The sequence below is a fragment of the Lactuca serriola genome, chromosome 2 (assembly GCF_051521515.1).
Source record: "Lactuca serriola cultivar US96UC23 chromosome 2, Lser_US96UC23_V15, whole genome shotgun sequence".
NCBI lineage: Eukaryota > Viridiplantae > Streptophyta > Magnoliopsida > Asterales > Asteraceae > Lactuca > Lactuca serriola.
Genome location: NC_136409.1, coordinates 38,133,004 through 38,151,659, shown reverse-complemented (window position 1 = coordinate 38,151,659; position 18,656 = coordinate 38,133,004). Strand labels below are relative to the sequence as shown.

Below are 18,656 nucleotides of genomic sequence, written 5' to 3'. Positions count from 1 at the left end.
GTATGTTGTTATATTACATGTGATGATGATGATGTTATGTTTCAATTATATACTATGTGATGATACTACAAAGATGAAGTCACACCAAGCCCCCGGACGTTTCCGCCGTCTGGTTCGGGGGTGTGACACCTAAACATATATTTAATATGTAAAAGCTATATTTGAAAGAAACAATGTATTTAAATTATGTAAAAACTATATTTGAAAGAAACAATACCTACTTTCCAACGCGTTGGCCATCCGAACAAAAACATTTTTCAACAAACGAAACATTCTTTTGAAATCGCATGGCTGGTAGACACAATCATCAGCAAAATAATCGTGAACTAGACATCTGTGCCATTCTTCGCGATCTATGTTTAACGCCGCACGTCTGGTTAATAGAGGAGTTGGATTTGGTTGTACAGCACGTTCATGCAATACTCGTACATCATAGAGACAAACATATCATCATCATTACTATCATCGAACAAATTCATTTTTTTGAAATGTATTGAAAGTATGTGGAATAGAGAAAAGTGGCGATTAAATAAATAATAGTATGGATTTTTAGGTAAAGATTTTTTTTAATGTTATCGTTTTTCAACAGTCGAAATGGAGAAAAAAATCGCGTTATCAATCGTTACAACGCCAACGAAAGCCCACATAACGGGAGGGGGGTGTCCCCCCCCCCCCCCTTTGTCACGCCATTATCCACTGCCAGCTCACAAAAATGAACTTGAGAGTTGCCCATACCGTCCACTCTTAACATTAAATATAGCGTTGAAGTTTCATTTGTATAGTCTGGTCCTTTAACTTTGAACTTACTTATTTTTGTTTATTTTATATGGTTGTAATGTTCGCTATTTGGCATCCATTATGATTTGTCATGTTAATAACATGGGAAGATAAATCACAATGTCACAAATAATATGATGTTTGTTAGTATCTCATATTGGCTAGACGTTGTCATATATATATATATATATATATATATATATATATATATATATATATATATATATATACACGCTAATCCAACCAATCACTGGTCTTGCCTCTGAATCATGCTTATTAAAACTTATAAATTTCTTATAGGATACTAAACCAAAATTAAATAAATTTGAAATAAATATATCATGCATAACCACCCCAAAAACTTTTCTTGGCTCTGATACCATTTAATGCGAGTAATTATCAATAGTAATTTTAGAAAACAAATAGTTTTGTTTTTAGATAACGTATCTGTTTGTAACGAATTTTAATACTTGCTCTTATGAGCCGTCTAGCATCATGAATATGATTATTGTTTAAAATTGTACCTAGATTAGTAGGTTTATAAGAATCTTTAAGATTTTGCTCGGAGTTATTTATAGATTCTTGGATTTGCTGTATTTTTAAAAGAATATTTCTATTAGGAATACAATTCATCAAGATTTTGTTAGACATAATTAAATGATTTAAGCATGAATTTGGTTAATTTGATTATTAAAAACGAGTACTATTTTAACAAAAATTTCAAATCTTGTAGAATTAATAGTTAGAATAACTCGAAATGAAATTATCATAGAGAAATAAATACAACGATAAAATATTTTAGATAATGCCTTCTTGAATTACAATCAGTACATACTTCTGGAGAAAGAATTATTTGAAAATCTAAAGACTTTGAACATCTACTAGTAGAAAAAGAGACTCCTGGAGATTTTTTAGACATGGGATGAACATTTTTTAGAGAATGAATTTTTTCTTGTGTCTTTAACTAAAGGACAGTCTCTATTTATAATCATCTTGGAGTCCTCAAAGTCTTGAAATCATCTAGTAATATTTTTGCCGTAAGAACCCATGGCCAATCAATAGAAATAATTACTTGTAAGTGGTTGTCCTTGAAAGTGGTTGTCATTCATCTTTTGAAGCAATTGTCGTTTGTAATCAATGACCATCTTCTTTTGATAAAGCAAGCCATTATAGAGCATCTTCTAAAGTTTTTTTTTTGTCTTCATATCATCATTGATCATAGATTTGATAATAATTTTGATAATAATTGTTTATACATAAATACATGAATACATACACAGTATATATGCATTCGTATTTGAAAAACGAAATTTTGATAATAGAAGAAACAAAATATCCTACATTTAAGGTATTACATCAAATTTATGGATAATGATTTCTTATTCTTCATAAGGATCATCAAAAGGGTCTTGAGCGTCTTCAAATAAATCATTCTTTATAGATTTTGGAGAATCGTCAGAAACTGATGGAGTTTGGCGAATTTCTTGAAGTAATTTTTGAAGTTCTTCAGGGGAAGAGGTAGCAGCATCTTTAATTCTTGCAATTAGATCCACATCACTTTTGGGAAGACTGTTGATAAAAGTGGCTTCAACTTCTGGTTTTTGAATATACATTTCTTGATAATGTTAAATTACTGCTTGTTCACTGGCTTGAGAAATCTTCATTTTATCCCACCATTTTGAGCGAAATTGGCGATTAAGCCAGGGAGGAGAGGAATCCTTTGCTTCTTGATAATGAAAAGTCCAAGACATTATCCATGGAACTTTAAATATCATGGTGAATTGTAACATGTATTCAAATTCTGGAATTTGTTGAATAAACAATTCTTTAAATTTGAGATATCCAGCGTAAATTTCTTTTGGTAAACAATTTGGAAGAATTCCCATATATTTGTACCAATTTATAAACCATCTTGGATATTCACAATTGAAGTTCAAATTAAAGAAGATAAACCATGAGTGTGAATAATTTTGAGTAAAGAATGCCTTAGTCCAGGCATCTTGATAATCATAGTAAGAAAATATGGGATAAGCAGGATAAGTTATAAGAGGTTTTTCAGAGTGAAGGTTTGGAACCCAACTCTCTGGAGAAATGATTTTGATAATATGAGCTTTGCTAAAATCAATGTTTCCCTCTTTTGAATTAGAACGATGAACAAAATTGACTGAACCAGATTCTTGCAGAATAGCTTGATAATATTCTCGGGTTTTATATGAATCAACATAAAAGGTTTTCCCTTGTCCAAAGAGATGATTTGTGAGAATATGAAAACCTTGATGTAACTTATGGATTTGAAAATATTCAAGAATTTGAACTCTTAGGAAATTTGGATTAAGAACATAAGGAGTTTTTGTAGAAGGGCTAGGAGTAACAGATTTTTGAGTTTGAGGAGTGATAGGTTTTGCAAAAGGGCTTATTGTGTGGGTTGAAGTAACTTTTGGAGTAACAAGTTTTGACTGAAGGATATTAGAATAAAGTTGTGAATTCTTAGAAGTAGGATTTAAAGGAGAAAAACGATTTTGATTTTGAAATGGAACTAGCTTTTGAGAGACTGGCTTCTTGTCATCATGTTTGGAAGAGGACGACGAACTCATTTTCCCTGCAAAAATTCTCGAGAAAGAAAGTCAGGAAGCGAATTATTTTCTCCCTTTATAAATTCTATTTCGAAATCAAAGTTACCTAAGAGGGCTTGCCAACGAGCAAAAATTTGCTTGGAAATAATATTTTTTACATCTTTTTCTAAAATAGTTTTTGCAGTGTAACGACCCAAAAATCACGACTAAAAATTTCTTTTAAAACATTACTAAAACCATATTTATAAAATTGTATCATAAGTCATAACATAATTTTCGAGTATTAATTCAAACATAATCTCATTATCAGAGTAAAACATTCCCAGGCTAACTGACTATGGTGTGTGCATTGCAACCTCTCTGAGCTCCTCTTTTGAAAACTGAGTACCTGAAACCAAAACTAAAAACCTTAAGCACGAAGCTTAGTGAGCTCCCCCAAACTACCACATACCATACAATAACATATAAAGCACATACTGGGCCTTGCCCACTGCATCGGACCGAAGTCCGGAAACTGCATCGGACCGAAGTCCGGAACTAACCAGGGCCTTGCCCTCTGCATCAGACCGAAGTCCGGAAACTGCATCGGACCGAAGTCCGGAACTACTGAGGCCTTGCCTCCTGCATCGGACCGAAGTCCGAGACTAGCTGCATCGGACCGAAGTCCGGAACTGACTACATCGGACAGAAGTCCGGAACTACTGAACATAGCATAGCATAAACATATCAACTAACACAACAACATATACTGCATGCTGCTGCGGGCCATAACCCGAAACACATAACACGCAAACCTGTCTGAGCCATGAAGGCATCAAACATACTAACTACTGCATCAGACCAAAGTCCGGAAACTACTACTAATTGAACGGGTTGACATTGTGGCCTTAGACCCGTTCCTACTGGAAGGAAACTCACCAGCACTGGATGAACTCGCTGATGATCCCACTAGCTGCTGCCCGACAACTCACTGAACTCCTGCTCCACTAGCTCCCCGAGCTATCAATATCAATGCAACACTTACTCTAACTGACCCCCAAAAGACAATCAAATCAACTCTGGCCAAATTCAAAGTCCTGGTCAAAGTCAACCTTCCAGGTCAACCCTACTCGCCGAGTCCACCTACTGACTCGCCGAGTTCATATGCTCAGGGTCCTTCTATTTGCGACTCGACTCGCCGAGTCAGTCCATGACTCGCCGAGTCCAACAATTTCTGAGTCCTGTCCTGCCAACTCGCTGAGTCTCCACCCGACTCACTGATTCAAGTCTCAACTCGAAGGGTTTGGGGGTTTCGCGACCTGACTCGCCGAGTCCAAAAATAGACTCACCGAGTCCAAGGCAACCTTCAACCCACTCGCCGAGTTATTCTTCCAACTCGTCGAGTTCATGACCAACTTCATCCGACTCGACGAGTTGTTCATCCCACTCGTCGAGTTCCTCCTCATCTTCATGCTACTCGCCGAGTCCATTTAGATCTACATACATGCAGAGGACTTTTGAGTCATGCATGGACTCCAAACTGTAGATATACCCTTCCCAATCCTATTCCTCACGTAAAGTTGCAAACTTTACGTGTAGAGATGAAGATCTAGGCAAAATATACCATAAACTAGGGTTTAAGGCAAAGAGGCTCCACAATCAACTCAAGGGCTGAAACTTTATGCTTCTCTAAACCATAATATGCTTGGATCTGAAGTAGCAACTCCAGATCCGGCTTCTAACTCGATTGGACAACTAATCATGGCTAAAAAGCCCCAAAACTCACCACCAAAATAGATCTAAAGGAAGGGAAATGACTTAATACCTTCAAATGCTCAGAAATATCTTCCCAATCCCAGATCTATAGCCCCCTCCTTGCACCTTCAAGCTCCTTCTTCCTTCTCCAAGCTTTAATGCACTCTTCAAGGCAACAATTGGCTCAATCAATGGATATGGCGGCTAGGGTTCAACATTCTGGGCTAAAGAGGAAGTAAAGGAACCCTAGGGAAGAGAATGAGGCGCTTAAATAGGCTCCAAGCCCCGAATTTAGGGTTTTCCTCGTACAGACCAGACTCGCCGAGTCTCCTTGGTCGACTCGCCGAGTCGGTCACTTACTCCTCGACCCGGATCCCGCTCGGACTCGCCGAGTTCCTCCTGGACTCGCTGAGTCCCTCCTTAAAGTTGGGGTTTCCTTTCTTTTCTTGGCCTTCAAAACTTTGGGTGTTACATGCAGATTGACGATCTATTCTTAATAAAAAAAACTTTTCATAAATAAATCATCTTCAAATTTCTTAATACATAAAACAATTTTCTTAATACATAAAATTTCTTTTTTGACAGTTGAATAATTTTTCTGTGTATCATTCCATGCACCCGAGTAATATCGAACCAATTTCTCTTTAGTTGAGTTAACAAATTTTTGTTTTAAAATTCCTCCGAATCCAATATCACTAGCACCGGTTTCAACTATGATTTTGGCATCGGGATGAGGTAAATTTAAACATGGCAAAGTAGGGACCTTTTGTTTTATATATTTAATTATATATGTATGTTTTTGAGTCCATGGTTCAGGATTGTCTTTTAATCTATTATAAAGCGGTTTACATATGATCCCTAAATCTTTGAAAAAATCATGGATATAATTTAAGCATCCTAAAAATCATTGAAGTTGCTTTTTTATCTTTAATTTCATTAGAAATTTAGTAGAAAATTGCAAGCTTCTTGTAATAGGTCTAATAGTGTTTTTGACAATATCATGTCCTAAAAAACGAATTTCATTTTTAAATAAATGCATTTTTGCTGCAGAGACAGCTAAACCATTTTGATAAATTAAATCATGAAATTGATTTAAATGTTTAAAATGTTGATCAATTGATTTTGAAAAAATTAGGACATCGTCAATATAAGCAATAGCAAAACTATTTATAGGAGTTATGATATCATTCATAATATTTTGGAATTCAGAAGGAGCATTTTTTAATCCAAAAGGCATTACATTCCATTCAAAATGCCCAAAGGGAACATTAAAACCAGTTTTGTATTTATCTTCCTCATGAAGTTGTATTTGCCAAAATCCTGATTTCATATCAAAGTTTGAAAATATTTTTGAATCATAAAGCTTTTTTGGAAAATTTCGTTTATTAGGAATAGGATAACGAATCCATTCTAAAACTTTGTTTAAAGGTTTATAATTGATAACTAATCTTGGTGATCCTCTTTCTAATTCTGCGACATTCATAACATAAAATGCTGAACAAGACCACGGTGATTTAGAAGGTCTTATGAGTTTTTTATTTATTAAATCATGAATTTCATTTTTACAATGACTTTCTAATTCATTATTCATGTGAATGACTCTAGATTTTGAAGGAATATCCTTTTCATTGAAATTTTTTTATATATGGTAGTTTTACAATATGTTGCTTTCTATTCCAAAAGGCATTAGGAATATTAGAACAAACATTTTTTTTCAAAATTTAATTTTAAACCTGTTATTTTATTTTGAATATTATTATCATTTAATTGATTAGTTATTCGAACATTATTTATTTCGTTAATAAGATATTTGGCTTTTTGCGTTTTATAATTAAGGACATTAATCGTTGAATATAGAGGAGGTTCACAAAATTTAAATATAATTTCCTTTCCAAAAACATTGGTTCTTATACAATCATCATGAACCATAAAAGGATATAGTTTTGTAATGAAAGGCGTTCCTAGAATTAAAGGAAAAGAGAGATCTTTTACTAAAATTAGGTGAGTTTTATAACATTAATCTTGGTCATTACAAATATGAACATCGGAAACTTTATAATTTACAATTAATTTTGTACCTTCGGCACCAGTAAGTCTAGATGCAGTTTTTTCATAAAATTGTGTAGGAAAAATTCCTTCTTGAATACAATTCATATCAGCACCACTATCAATTAAAGCAGTTAGGTTGATTTTAAAATTATCCTTGACTAAAGTAATTTGAGTGTTCCATTTTTGAGAAACTTGATTATTTATAAGTTTACCAATAGTTACATTTTCAATTTTATTTTCTTCTTCGTTATTAATTTCTATATTTTTGTTTTTAAAAGTAGAAGGTTTTTCCTTTTCTAAAATTAAAATTTTATTTTTTATTTCTTGTTTTACTATTTTTAATTCTTCTTGAAGTTCTTGCATAGAAATTGGTTTTGCTTCAATAAATCTTTCATATATATTTTTTAAATTAAATTTTTCATTATTAGCAGGAGTTATGCTATTAGTTTTATTAAGCATCTGTTTTATTAACAATTCTTGGATATTTTTATCTTTTATAGAATCAAGAGAGTTTAAAAGATCTTTATCATCTTGTGAAAGAACATTAATGGAACTACTAGTAATTACATTGATTAAATTATTACAGTGACATTTACCAATACACTCGCAAATATCAGAATCTTCTGAACTTGAAGTAGTATTTTTCGAGAATATTTAAATCATTTGTTTGAAAATCAGAAATACTTTCATCGGAATCTGAATCAGTATTTAAAATAATTTTTCTTATTTGTTCTTTCAAATCTTCAGAGACATTTAACTCATTTATTTTTGTCTTAGCATAACAATTATTAGCTGTATGACTATTACACCCATATTTATGACAAATAATAATATCTTTTGATTTTCTTTTAGATTTTTTATAATTTGGTCTATAAGTTTTTTTAGATTTCGAAGCGTAATCTTTGCCCTTTTTATAATTTTCTGGAAGATTATATTTCTTTTTCCTGGAATATTTTGAAGATCTTTTCTTAAATAGTTTAGATTTTGAAGTAGACGGACCATTTAAGGGCTGATAACCATATTGTTGGCAAAAATTTCCCAATTCATTTTTACTGTTAATTCTATCTTTTTTTAGTTTTTCTTTAAACCTAAGATCAACACAAACTGCTAATCCCTCTTTATTAATATAGTTTACTAAATCTCCATAAGTTAAATTTTGATAAGGGATGGTATTATTAAAATTTTCTCTTAATTTTTGTCTAACTCTTTCTGCAAAGAGTTTTGGAATGTCAGCAATAAAACGTTCTTTCCAATAAGACTCTTTACAATCAGGTTTTGAAAAAACTTTAACAAGATAATTATCTTTATACCATCTAAAATCAGTAAGTTTTCTGCAATGTAAATTCATTAAAATTTCTGAAGTTTTTTCTTGAAAAGTAGTAGGATCTCCTACACAGTTTTTGATAATAGGAAATATTAAAGTGTTAACCATATCATCTTCAAACGTTTGTATTTGTTGATTATTTTCTTGTTTTATAATAGTTTTCTTAGCAGATAAAATATAATCTTTTTCTTCTTGTGAAATATAGAAATCCCACCAGCCTTTAAGACTGTCAGTAAAACCAGAAGTAATAATATTAACAATTTGGAGTTGAGTGTTATTATGAGCTTTATAAGCATTAGCAGCCATAGTCATTTCTTGTACAATATTCATAGTTTGATGTTCAGAATGGCCATCAATATTCCATTCATAAACAAAATTACCATCATATTGAGAACGATCAAATTGAAAAGTTCGTTCTTCAAGTTGAACATCTGGAAGAGAGGGTCTATTCGAATAATTTCTTATGGTTGGTTTTGGATTTTTTCCGACAGTGCTTTGCTTTGATTGATGAATTTTATTAAGATTTGAAAAGTCATTAGTGAGTTGATTAATATCATCATTTGTATCAAATTGTTGAGCAAGAGTTTCCAAATTTGTTTCACTATTAATATCACTATTTTCAGATTCTTCATTTGTAAGAGTATTAATATTATTAGTGTTTGAGATATGAAGTTTTGAAAGTTTTTTTTCTAATTCGTTAATTAAATCTGTATTTCCTAGATTAAAATTACCATCGATTTGGCAAGGAACAAAACTTAAATTACTAGTGCTTGCCATATCTTGCTTATTAACGTTTTTATCTTTGAAATTTTTTTCTTCAAATTTAACTAAATGCTCAGTAATACTAGATAAGGTTTCATTTGCATAATTATTTTGGTAAATAATTTTTTGAAGACCCTTTTCAGTAGTTAATTGATTTGGGGCTTGAACTAAAGGAGTTGCAATAAACATATCGTTAATAATAATTTCTCCTTTTGGTGGAAAATTAGCAATAATTTCTTTATTAGAAATAATATCTTTATATTTTTTTCTCTAAAATGGGAGTGATAGAATCATTTTTAAATGGGTAATTTATTTTATGTTTAGGGGCATAAATTAATTCAAACCATTGAAAAAAAGGAGAATGAATTTTATTTGATAAAACATAATCTTCCCAAAGACCTAAATGGAGAAATCTTAAGTAGTATGAAAAATTTTCTTCGTGCCAAGCTCTTTTTTTATTGTTATAATCTTTATAATACTCAATATCTTTTAAGTAATCAAAATCAACTTGATATTCTAAATTCGAGAAATTCATTTTAACATGTTGTTTTTGTTAGGACTGAAGAAATATGCTTTATCGATTCTAAATTATGACTTCTTGATTTTTCGTATTTTTTTTATTCCTATCTTTAGCCTAGAAATTTTTTCTATTTGTTTATTATATTTATTAGTATATGGAGGTATTTTGTATAAATTATAATTTTCATGAGTTCTAGTTTCTTCTAAATGTTGAATGGTTTTGCATATATATTAGAATTTATCTTCCAATGCCTTTTTAACATATTAGCCCAAAGCGTATTATTTTGTGAACAATTAATTTGTATTTTAGAACTCATAATTGTTGTTTAAAATTTTGAAGTTCATCAATAAAACCTGATTTAGTAGGACTAGGAAGACTATTTTCACTATTTTGATCATCTTGATATAATGGTTTGGGAATAGAATTAGTATAGTCAATAGTTTTTAGTTTTAAAGATCTCGACTTTAATAACGAAGATTTTGAAGAGCCTGTTTCTGGGATAAAAGAAGTTGATAATCTGGATGATGAAATATTTAAGGAAGAAAATTTTATATCTACAGAACCATCATTATATTCAATAATATTTGAGATTTGTTTTGAAGAGTCTAATGGTTTTGGATCAATAACATTTTGTAAGTTCCAATTACATGATTGAGTTATATCAGACCATTTTAATCTTTTTGGTGTGTGAACTTTGGTATGATTAGTATTCGCTTCAAAAATAATTGTTTCATTTCTAGGACTTGATAAACGTGTTTTTGGTTCAAGTGTAGTTGTCATAGTTTTGTAACAAACACGATAAATTATTGCTAAAGGCTTTGTATCATCTTTAAATTCTAAATTTTTTGTTTCTATAGTTAAAACCAAAGTATCTAAAATATTTTTATCAAATAGTCCTACAGAGAAATTTGGATAACAATTGAAATAAATAGGTCCATTAACAATATTTGTTTCAGCCATAGCTAAAATAGAATTTTGAAAATCTTTATGTCTCTTGTCTCTTAAAATAAGGAGAACAGGGGCATCTATTCCAATTCTAAATAGAGGCTTGATAACAATTTGGACTAAACCGACATGTAAAAATTTATATTTCGTTCTATGCTCTAGAATAGATCGTGATGATAACAAATATAAATTTTGTTGGTTTTGACCAATAGACAAAGTTTGTTTTGTCATTTTAATAGAATAACCTTGAAAATAATCAAAAGTTTCTATTCTATATATTGTATTAATATTAGTTTTAGGTATTGTCCAATTATTCAAACTTTGTTCTATGTTATTAACGGTTTCTTCAATAGAATTTATTTGATTATCATCATTATCTTGTTCATTGTTGATATTTTTACCAGGAACATATTTTTTGGATAGTATGCCTGAAAATTTACTCATATTTAATTAATTTTGCTTTAAAATTCTATAAGAAAACTTACTTGTTTTAATAATGGTAAGCAGAGGGGAATCGTCCCGACGATGATTGTGGTCCGGCACTGCGACTTACGTCCTTATCTGCGCGCTTTACGCTAATCCAACCAATCACTGGTTTTGTCTCTGAATCATGCTTATTCAAACTTATAAATTTCTTATAGGATACTAAACCAAAATTAAATAAATTTGAAATAAATATATCATGCATAACCACTCCAAAAACTTTTCTTGGCTCTGATACCATTTAACGCGAGTAATTATCAATAGTAATTTTAGAAAACAAATAGTTTTGTTATATATATATATATATATATATATATATATATATATATATATATATATATATATATATATATATATATATATATATGAATTTCTATCTTCTTCAAATGATGCGTCTAAGCCATTCCTAGGCTAAAAAAAGATTTGACAAATTTTTTAATTCATTTTGGAAATTTGCATGTATGCACAATCAAAAGTTATATGGACTGTTGATTAGCATAATCAACAGTCTTATGGACTGTTGATTGTGCATAAATCCACATTTCCAAAAATACCCAAAAAAAAAAATTCTGTCAATTTTTTTGAACCTAGATATGATTTAGACGCACCATTTGGAGAAGATTTGTGTTTCTGGTTTTGAAAAATGATGAGTTGATTATGAGTTCGTAAGTTCTTATAAATCTTTTGGTTTTCAAAAAAACCTCTCTCTCTCTCTCTCTCTCTCTATATATATATATATATATATATATATATATATATATATATATATATATATATATATAGAGAGAGAGAGAGAGAGAGAGAGTACACTCTCTTTTAAGGCTCTTTTAGAAGTAATTTAGGACTTCACAAATCATATTGCAACCTAGTTTAGGGACTCGAAACTTCTAGTTGAATTTCATCGAGCCTTTGTATCTTGGGGTGTGTTAGTGTCCCATATCGGCAAGTTCTCTTTTTATAATTGTAAGCTTCATAAAACAAATATTGAAGTGATGCCTCATTTATGGATGCTTCTTTTTTACTTAATACAAAAAATAACTTAACAGAGAAAGTCAGAGAAATCACGTTGAGTTGTTTTCCCATTAAATCCTATCTTTTTCAATTTCTCAATCATTTCTCAAATATTTTTTAAACATCATTCGACAATACTTTGTTTAGATAACATTTGGTGTAAAGAAAATACAACTAAGATTGTAACCTTCCAGAATTTCAGCTCAAGAGCATACCCGATGTTTAGTGTTCTATGTTATTCTTGATGGTCATGGTTGTTATGTTTTTTTCTCATATGATAAATAAAAAACAGTCTATATCAGCATCTTGTTTCACCTTTTTAGATGAGAGAAAAAATTGCATTTTTTTTGCCAGATAGGCGATAAACATAGGCTTCCTCATCATTTAGTATCTCCATTCATGTTTTTCGTATTTAAGCACTTATAAACACACTATTCATGTAGATTTTGATATAACATTGATGATTTAACTATAAAATTTAATCAACATAACATTTAATTGACAATTCACACAATCCTGAAACAACAACAAAAAAAAAAAAGACAAGATTTGGTTTCACAAAATTCCCATTCTACCCTCCCGAAAGAGAACAAAAATAAACAATATCCCCAACCCTCTAAAACAGCCGGGGTTCTTCAATAACCAGACCACACCTTACGAGGCTGTTTTTTGTTTGTTGTTGAAACCTTTACAATCTTGAAACAAAAACATGGACAAAAACGCAAAATGACGATAATACCCACACTTAAATCTTCCCATTGTCCCCCGGTTCATGGTTTTCTTCATCGAACCTTGGCAGGGTTAGTAATGTGTTCAAACGAGACACCCCTTCAAGGGCAGACCAGTCTTTTCCCGTTTCCATATTCATTGTGGATGATGACTCTTCTTCCTCCGCGTTCTTCCCCGGGTCCCGCTTTGTTGCTGATGTGTCCAATCCGAGAAAAAGACAAACAACCGCGCAGTCATCGACTTTAGAAGTCGGATACTTTTGCCGCCAGGCTCGAACCGCTGACTCCACCACGGCTTGAGCCGCTTGAGAAGGCGCATCGGTTGATGCCACAATCTCAATCACTTCTTCATTTGTAAGCACATCCCAAATCTACTCAAAAAAATAAAAATAAATAATTTGTTAGTTAACTTATCTGAATGGTTGTTGTTTCTTTTTGACTTAATACAGAAAGAACGAGTTACCAAAAAAATAAAATCTACACGGTTTTTTATAGCAATAGGGTAACACCATTGTACTTTCAAAATCTAAGTAGTTTGAATTTTGAAAACGCTTGATGGTATATGCAAAAACCCTTTATTGCATCATTGTACTTTCATTTTTTCTTCTTGTTACAACCTTTTACGTGCAAATTATTTCTTTATGAGGACATTGTAGTTTGAAGAATCTACACGATTGTTTATAGCAACAAGGTAAAGCGGTTTAAAAGGTAGCAGGTTTCTGTTACCCTACTACTATAAAACACCGTGTAGATTTTTCAAAGCACAATGCCTTCATAAAGAAATAATTTGCACGTACAGTGTTGTAATAAGAAGAAATGAAAGCACGATGATAGAACATTTTTTTTTTGGAAACGAACATTGCCGTTTCTTCCATTTAGAAGAAACATCATTTATTCAGACATGACTTAATGGGATATAAAAGAGGGGTTGAGTAATAATAATACCCCATCTGTTGCCAAGACAATGAATTCGTCTTTATCGGTTAAGCGCCTATATGAGACTTCAGGGACAGAAATGAGACCAAAATCTTTAAGACAAAAATCACCAAAAGCACGAGCCATGGCTAACCCTGGTGAGTCATGGTTAGGTAGCCAAACCCTAGCCACTTCGGGTTCATCCTTCAAGGCGAACACACGCCCCTTACATTTACGGATACGCTCCGCTTCCGCTGCATTTAAAAGAAAACATAACTAAATATGCAAGAAATAGCAACCTACTTTCATTCATTTATGTATTACAACACTCTTTTTGACATTGAAGTCCTTACGTTTGTTAAATTTTGTTGGTTTTGTCCGTGTGACGATTTTTTGTTCGTTAATGCCCAAAGTTTGCCAAGTTTTTTTATTTTTATTTTTTTATTATTATTTTTTTGCGATTGTTACATGTAATAGCAGGTTTCTAGGGACGAAACCGACAAAATTTGACAAACTTAAGGACTTTCATGTCAAATTTGGAGAACATAGTTAGGGTAAGAACATAAAAGATTTGTAGACTTAAGGGTTTTTGTTTGCAAATTTGTAAAACTTAAGGGCAAAAATGAAGAAATCTTGGTAAACTTTAGGCATTAACATGCCTAAAATCGTCACAACCGTTGCATTTTGACAAACTTAAGGACTTTCATGTCAAATTTGGAAAACAACTTAAAGAGTAAAAACATAAAAGATTTGTAAACTTAAGGTTTTTTGTGCAAATTTGTAAACTTAAAGGCAAAAATGAAAAAATCTTGGTAAACTTTAGGCATTAACACGCCTAAAATCGTCACAGGGACAAAACCGTTACATTTTGACAAACTTAAGGACTTTTAAGACAAAAGCCCGTTTCTTATTAAGGCATTGTATTTGTATGTTGGGGAATCTATCTGATTATAGCATTGTACTTGAATTTTTTTTTTTCTTATTGAAGATTGGTTTGTATTTGGATGACATTTCTATAAATTGATTGATTTTTCAAAGTATAATGATGTAATACGATGAAATGAAAGTAGGATGCTATAAATATAACAAACAAATCAATGGAAGTAAACTGATACTAGTTGCATTTAATTAGGAAGATTTTTCAAAATATAATGATTTAATATGAAGAAATGAAAGTATAATGATGTAATAGGAAGAAATGAAAGTAAGATGCTATAAATATAATAAACAAATCAATGGAAATAAACTACTACTAGTTGCCTTTTAATTAGGAAGATTTTTTCAAAGTACATAATTTAATAAGAATAAATTGAAATTACAACGTGACAATAGAAATTAGAAAGAAATTAAAAAAGAATGCTAAAATACACAAATAAATGAACCTATAAAAGTACGTTGCTATTTCTTTCTTTTATATTTCTTTAAATATGCAATTCTTAAATAGTCCACAGTAAACAAAGAAACAAAGAGAAAAGAGAGAGAAACCTGGAAGATTTGGTTTTAGATCCACTGTCAATTGAACTGCAACACGAGAGTCGTTTTTGTCCCTTGTACATAATACAGCTCTCGAGTCCCCAATGTTTCCTATTATAAGATGTTGACCCTATAACCAAACAAGAAACCATTTTTTTAAAATTATATTCATAACCCTAAAGCCCAAACAGAGCAGGTTGTACTGTGTTTGTCATAGACATGACATGACAGGTTGTACTGTATTTGACATGATGTGAATAGGACAAAAAGTTGCAATTTTTGTCAAACCCAAAAAGGTGTGAATGCAAAAGATACTTGTTCTTGATATCTTGTAAGTGGAAAAAGACGTAAATGCCCTCCACATCCTGAAACATGACATCTCACCTGTTTGATCAACGTGACTGCGGTTGTCCCACTGCAAAAGCAATCAATATTTGCATACATACTCAACTCTCTATCCATCACTTTGAACGCCTTCAAAAATGATTCCTTTAGGGTTTGAAAGATTTCAGGGTTCTTATCGGTTTCTTCAAAGGGTGAAGGTGAATTAACGGATGTCCCTTCAGAGTTGAGGCTTCCCATGATGATCTCTTTAAGAACATCATTGCTATCTTTAAGGTTAACTTCCCAATGTGCACTTAGCTTTAATGGAAGTGAATCTCTCACCCTCTTTGCAACCTTATGACCTAATGGCCCATGTCCATCAAATACACCACAAAACACCGTATCTGTTCTTGACCCAAAATTCTGAAAAAGTAAGTTCATTAAATCAATGGTTTATAAAAGAAAAAGTCAAATAAGTTCATTTTAAAGAAATCAAAGGGGAAAAGAAAACCAAACCTCCCAAACAATCATGGCATCTTGATTGGTTCCTTTCTTGCCTTGTTGAGTGAAAAGAGAAGCAACTTGACTAGAACCATTTAAGCACATTCTCCCTGCAACTCTATGGAGTTGTTCTTCCCTTCTATGATCAAATGAAGAACTCCTTAATCCAGGTGGCCTTTTTTTTGAATTCTTTTTCTTTTTAATCCCAAGAGTTGGAGTTGGAGAATTTGGGATAGGGCTCCTGCTTTCTACAGAAAAGCAGGACCCCATCCTCAGGGCCCTGATGATGCCTAATATGCACTCCAGACCAGCAAACGAAACAAACACGCGGTTATTGATTGAGGAATCCGTTGTAGATCGTTTGGGAAACACAATTTCACCTTCAAATTAACAATCGAAAACTCTATTAACACGATTCTTTTGAAGGAAATTAAGAAATTTTCGTAAAATTTGAGCATACCCAGTTGTAGTTTTAAGCGATAAGTTCTTGAAATCAACAATTGAAAACCTTACATACACAATTCGCTTGAAATAAGTCGGCAGTATTTTTGAAGGTACCAATTACAGTTAAGCGACAGAGAGGTTGAAATCGACAGCTCAAAACCCCCAAAAAAAACATTTCTCATGAACTAAACCGATTGAATTAATCGACAAAGTGCTCGAAATGAACAAGTTAAAACCCAGAAAGAGAATTCTCATGAATTAAACCAAGATTTTTCTTTTCAATTTGAAAAATAGTCGATTGTAATTAAACGAAGAATAACCCAGGAGTACGATTACCAATCCCTTTTAAAGATATATACCAGAAAAATGTGTGTACCTGATTAAAGCTATCACAAACGAAGCAGATCCAACTTGGAAAAACGTAAATTACACTTCGCGCTTCCTCTAAATGCGAAGATCAAAGAGTTAGGGGAAAAGTTGGAATCAATGGATCCAACTTTTTCACTAGTAACCCACCAACCAAAACCAATATACTTTGAAGCTTTAATAGATTGGAAATTCAACTGGACATTTCAATGAAACGTTGTTCGCTTTGCAGTGATGTCGACTAAGAAATCAAACTCGAGTTCAAAGTTCAAAAGGAGCTGGTGATCAATTAATAACCTCCCCAGATCGAATTGTTTTGTGATTGGAACAATGATGGACCCCTTTTTATATGTTGAAATAGAAATTGGAAAGGATAAGCAAGTTACTAGAATCCAGAGGATTTTTTTAGGGTGGTCGGTCAAACACAAAAAAATGGACACGGTATATTGGTCGCGTAAGGGGGCTTGCTACAATGAATTACAATATACTAAAAATGTCTTAATAATAAAAGAATAAGACTTTTTAAGGTAATTAATTTTTCGAGTTGTTAATTAATTTTTCGAGTTGTTCACATAGATAACTATCTTTTTTTATACGTCTAAGTAACAAACTTTTTGGAACTGTTCATAAATGACCATTATGACATAGTGTAGCAGGTTACATTCAGCTACACCAGGTTATAATGATTATATGTGATCACTAAGTTTGTTACCTAGATATGTAAAAAAAAAAAAATAGTTACCTAAATATGAACAAAACCAAAAGTAAGAGTAAATTATACGAATGATCCCTATGGCTTGGGGGAATTTGTGTGTTTGGTCCTTAACTTATTTTTTTAACTAAGATGGTCCCTAGTATTTATTTTTGTTGCGCGCTTAGTCCATGTCTTACCTAAAAAGACTATTGTGCCCTTATTAATTTATTTTTTTTAATTAATTTTCTTATTTATGTATTTGTTTTTATATGTTTAAAAAAATTAATACACCTCACATATCTGTATATCCTCATCGTAAACCTGAAACCACATTTGAAAAATTTAATCTGGGTCCCACCGGTCATCATTCCATCTCTCATCATCTTCGACTTCTATTTTCTTTCCATCTTTAATGACATGGAAGTCTTCATCATCCTTCTCTTTTTTGGTCTTTTAACTTTGGCGAACAAACACCATAACCCACTCATTGTCTCTTCACTTTAGTGGGTTTTGGTGTTAGTTCGCTGGAGTTGAAGGACCGAAAAAGAATGAATGGTGAAGACGTCGATGTCACTAAAGATGAAAAAGAAATAGAAGTTGAGGATGATGAGAGATAAGAAGATGAGGAGATACAGATATGTGGGGTCTATTAGTTTTTTTTTGAACATATAAAAAAATACATAAATAAGAAAATTAATTAAAAAAATTTGAATTAATAAGGGCACAATAGTTTTTTCAGGTAAGACATGGATCAAGCGCAACAAAAATAAATAGTAGGGACCATCCGAATTAAAAAAAATAAGTTAGGGACCAAACATATAAATTCCTACAAACCACAGGGACCATTAGTGTAATTTACTCTTACTTTTGGTTTTGTTTATATTTGGGTAACTATTTTTTTTGTACATATCTAGATAACGAACTTGTTGAAAGTGTTCACATATAACAATTATGACCTACTGTAGCTAGATGTAACCCGCTACAGCAGGTCATAATGGTCATACATAAACAGTTCCAAAAAATTTGTTACTCA

At 31.8% G+C, this 18,656-nt stretch overlaps 1 protein-coding gene and 1 long non-coding RNA gene across 3 annotated transcripts; both read right to left on the bottom strand.

The window, feature by feature from the left end:
* Positions 1 to 12,642: 12,642 nt before the first annotated feature.
* LOC145086157 (putative protein phosphatase 2C 33) lies at positions 12,643 to 17,296 on the bottom strand. Of its 2 annotated transcripts, XM_079023901.1 has the most exons (7): positions 16,940 to 17,296; positions 16,580 to 16,627; positions 16,135 to 16,499; positions 15,679 to 16,041; positions 15,307 to 15,424; positions 13,852 to 14,075; positions 12,643 to 13,277 (listed from the first exon to the last, which is right to left on the bottom strand). In XM_079023901.1, the coding sequence occupies exons 3-7, from the start codon at positions 16,387 to 16,389 to the stop codon at positions 12,924 to 12,926; spliced, it is 1,314 nt and encodes a 437-aa protein (XP_078880027.1). In that variant the 5' UTR covers positions 16,390 to 16,499; positions 16,580 to 16,627; positions 16,940 to 17,296; the 3' UTR covers positions 12,643 to 12,923. The 2 variants fall into 2 exon arrangements, with proteins under 2 accessions (XP_078880027.1, XP_078880026.1); XM_079023900.1 differs by lacking the exon at positions 16,580 to 16,627 and having other exon boundaries at positions 16,940 to 17,295.
* LOC145086158 (uncharacterized) lies at positions 14,085 to 15,300 on the bottom strand. Its single transcript, XR_013700310.1, has 2 exons — positions 14,657 to 15,300; positions 14,085 to 14,480 (listed from the first exon to the last, which is right to left on the bottom strand). It is a non-coding gene; the product is annotated as an uncharacterized LOC145086158 (long non-coding RNA).
* Positions 17,297 to 18,656: the final 1,360 nt, after the last annotated feature.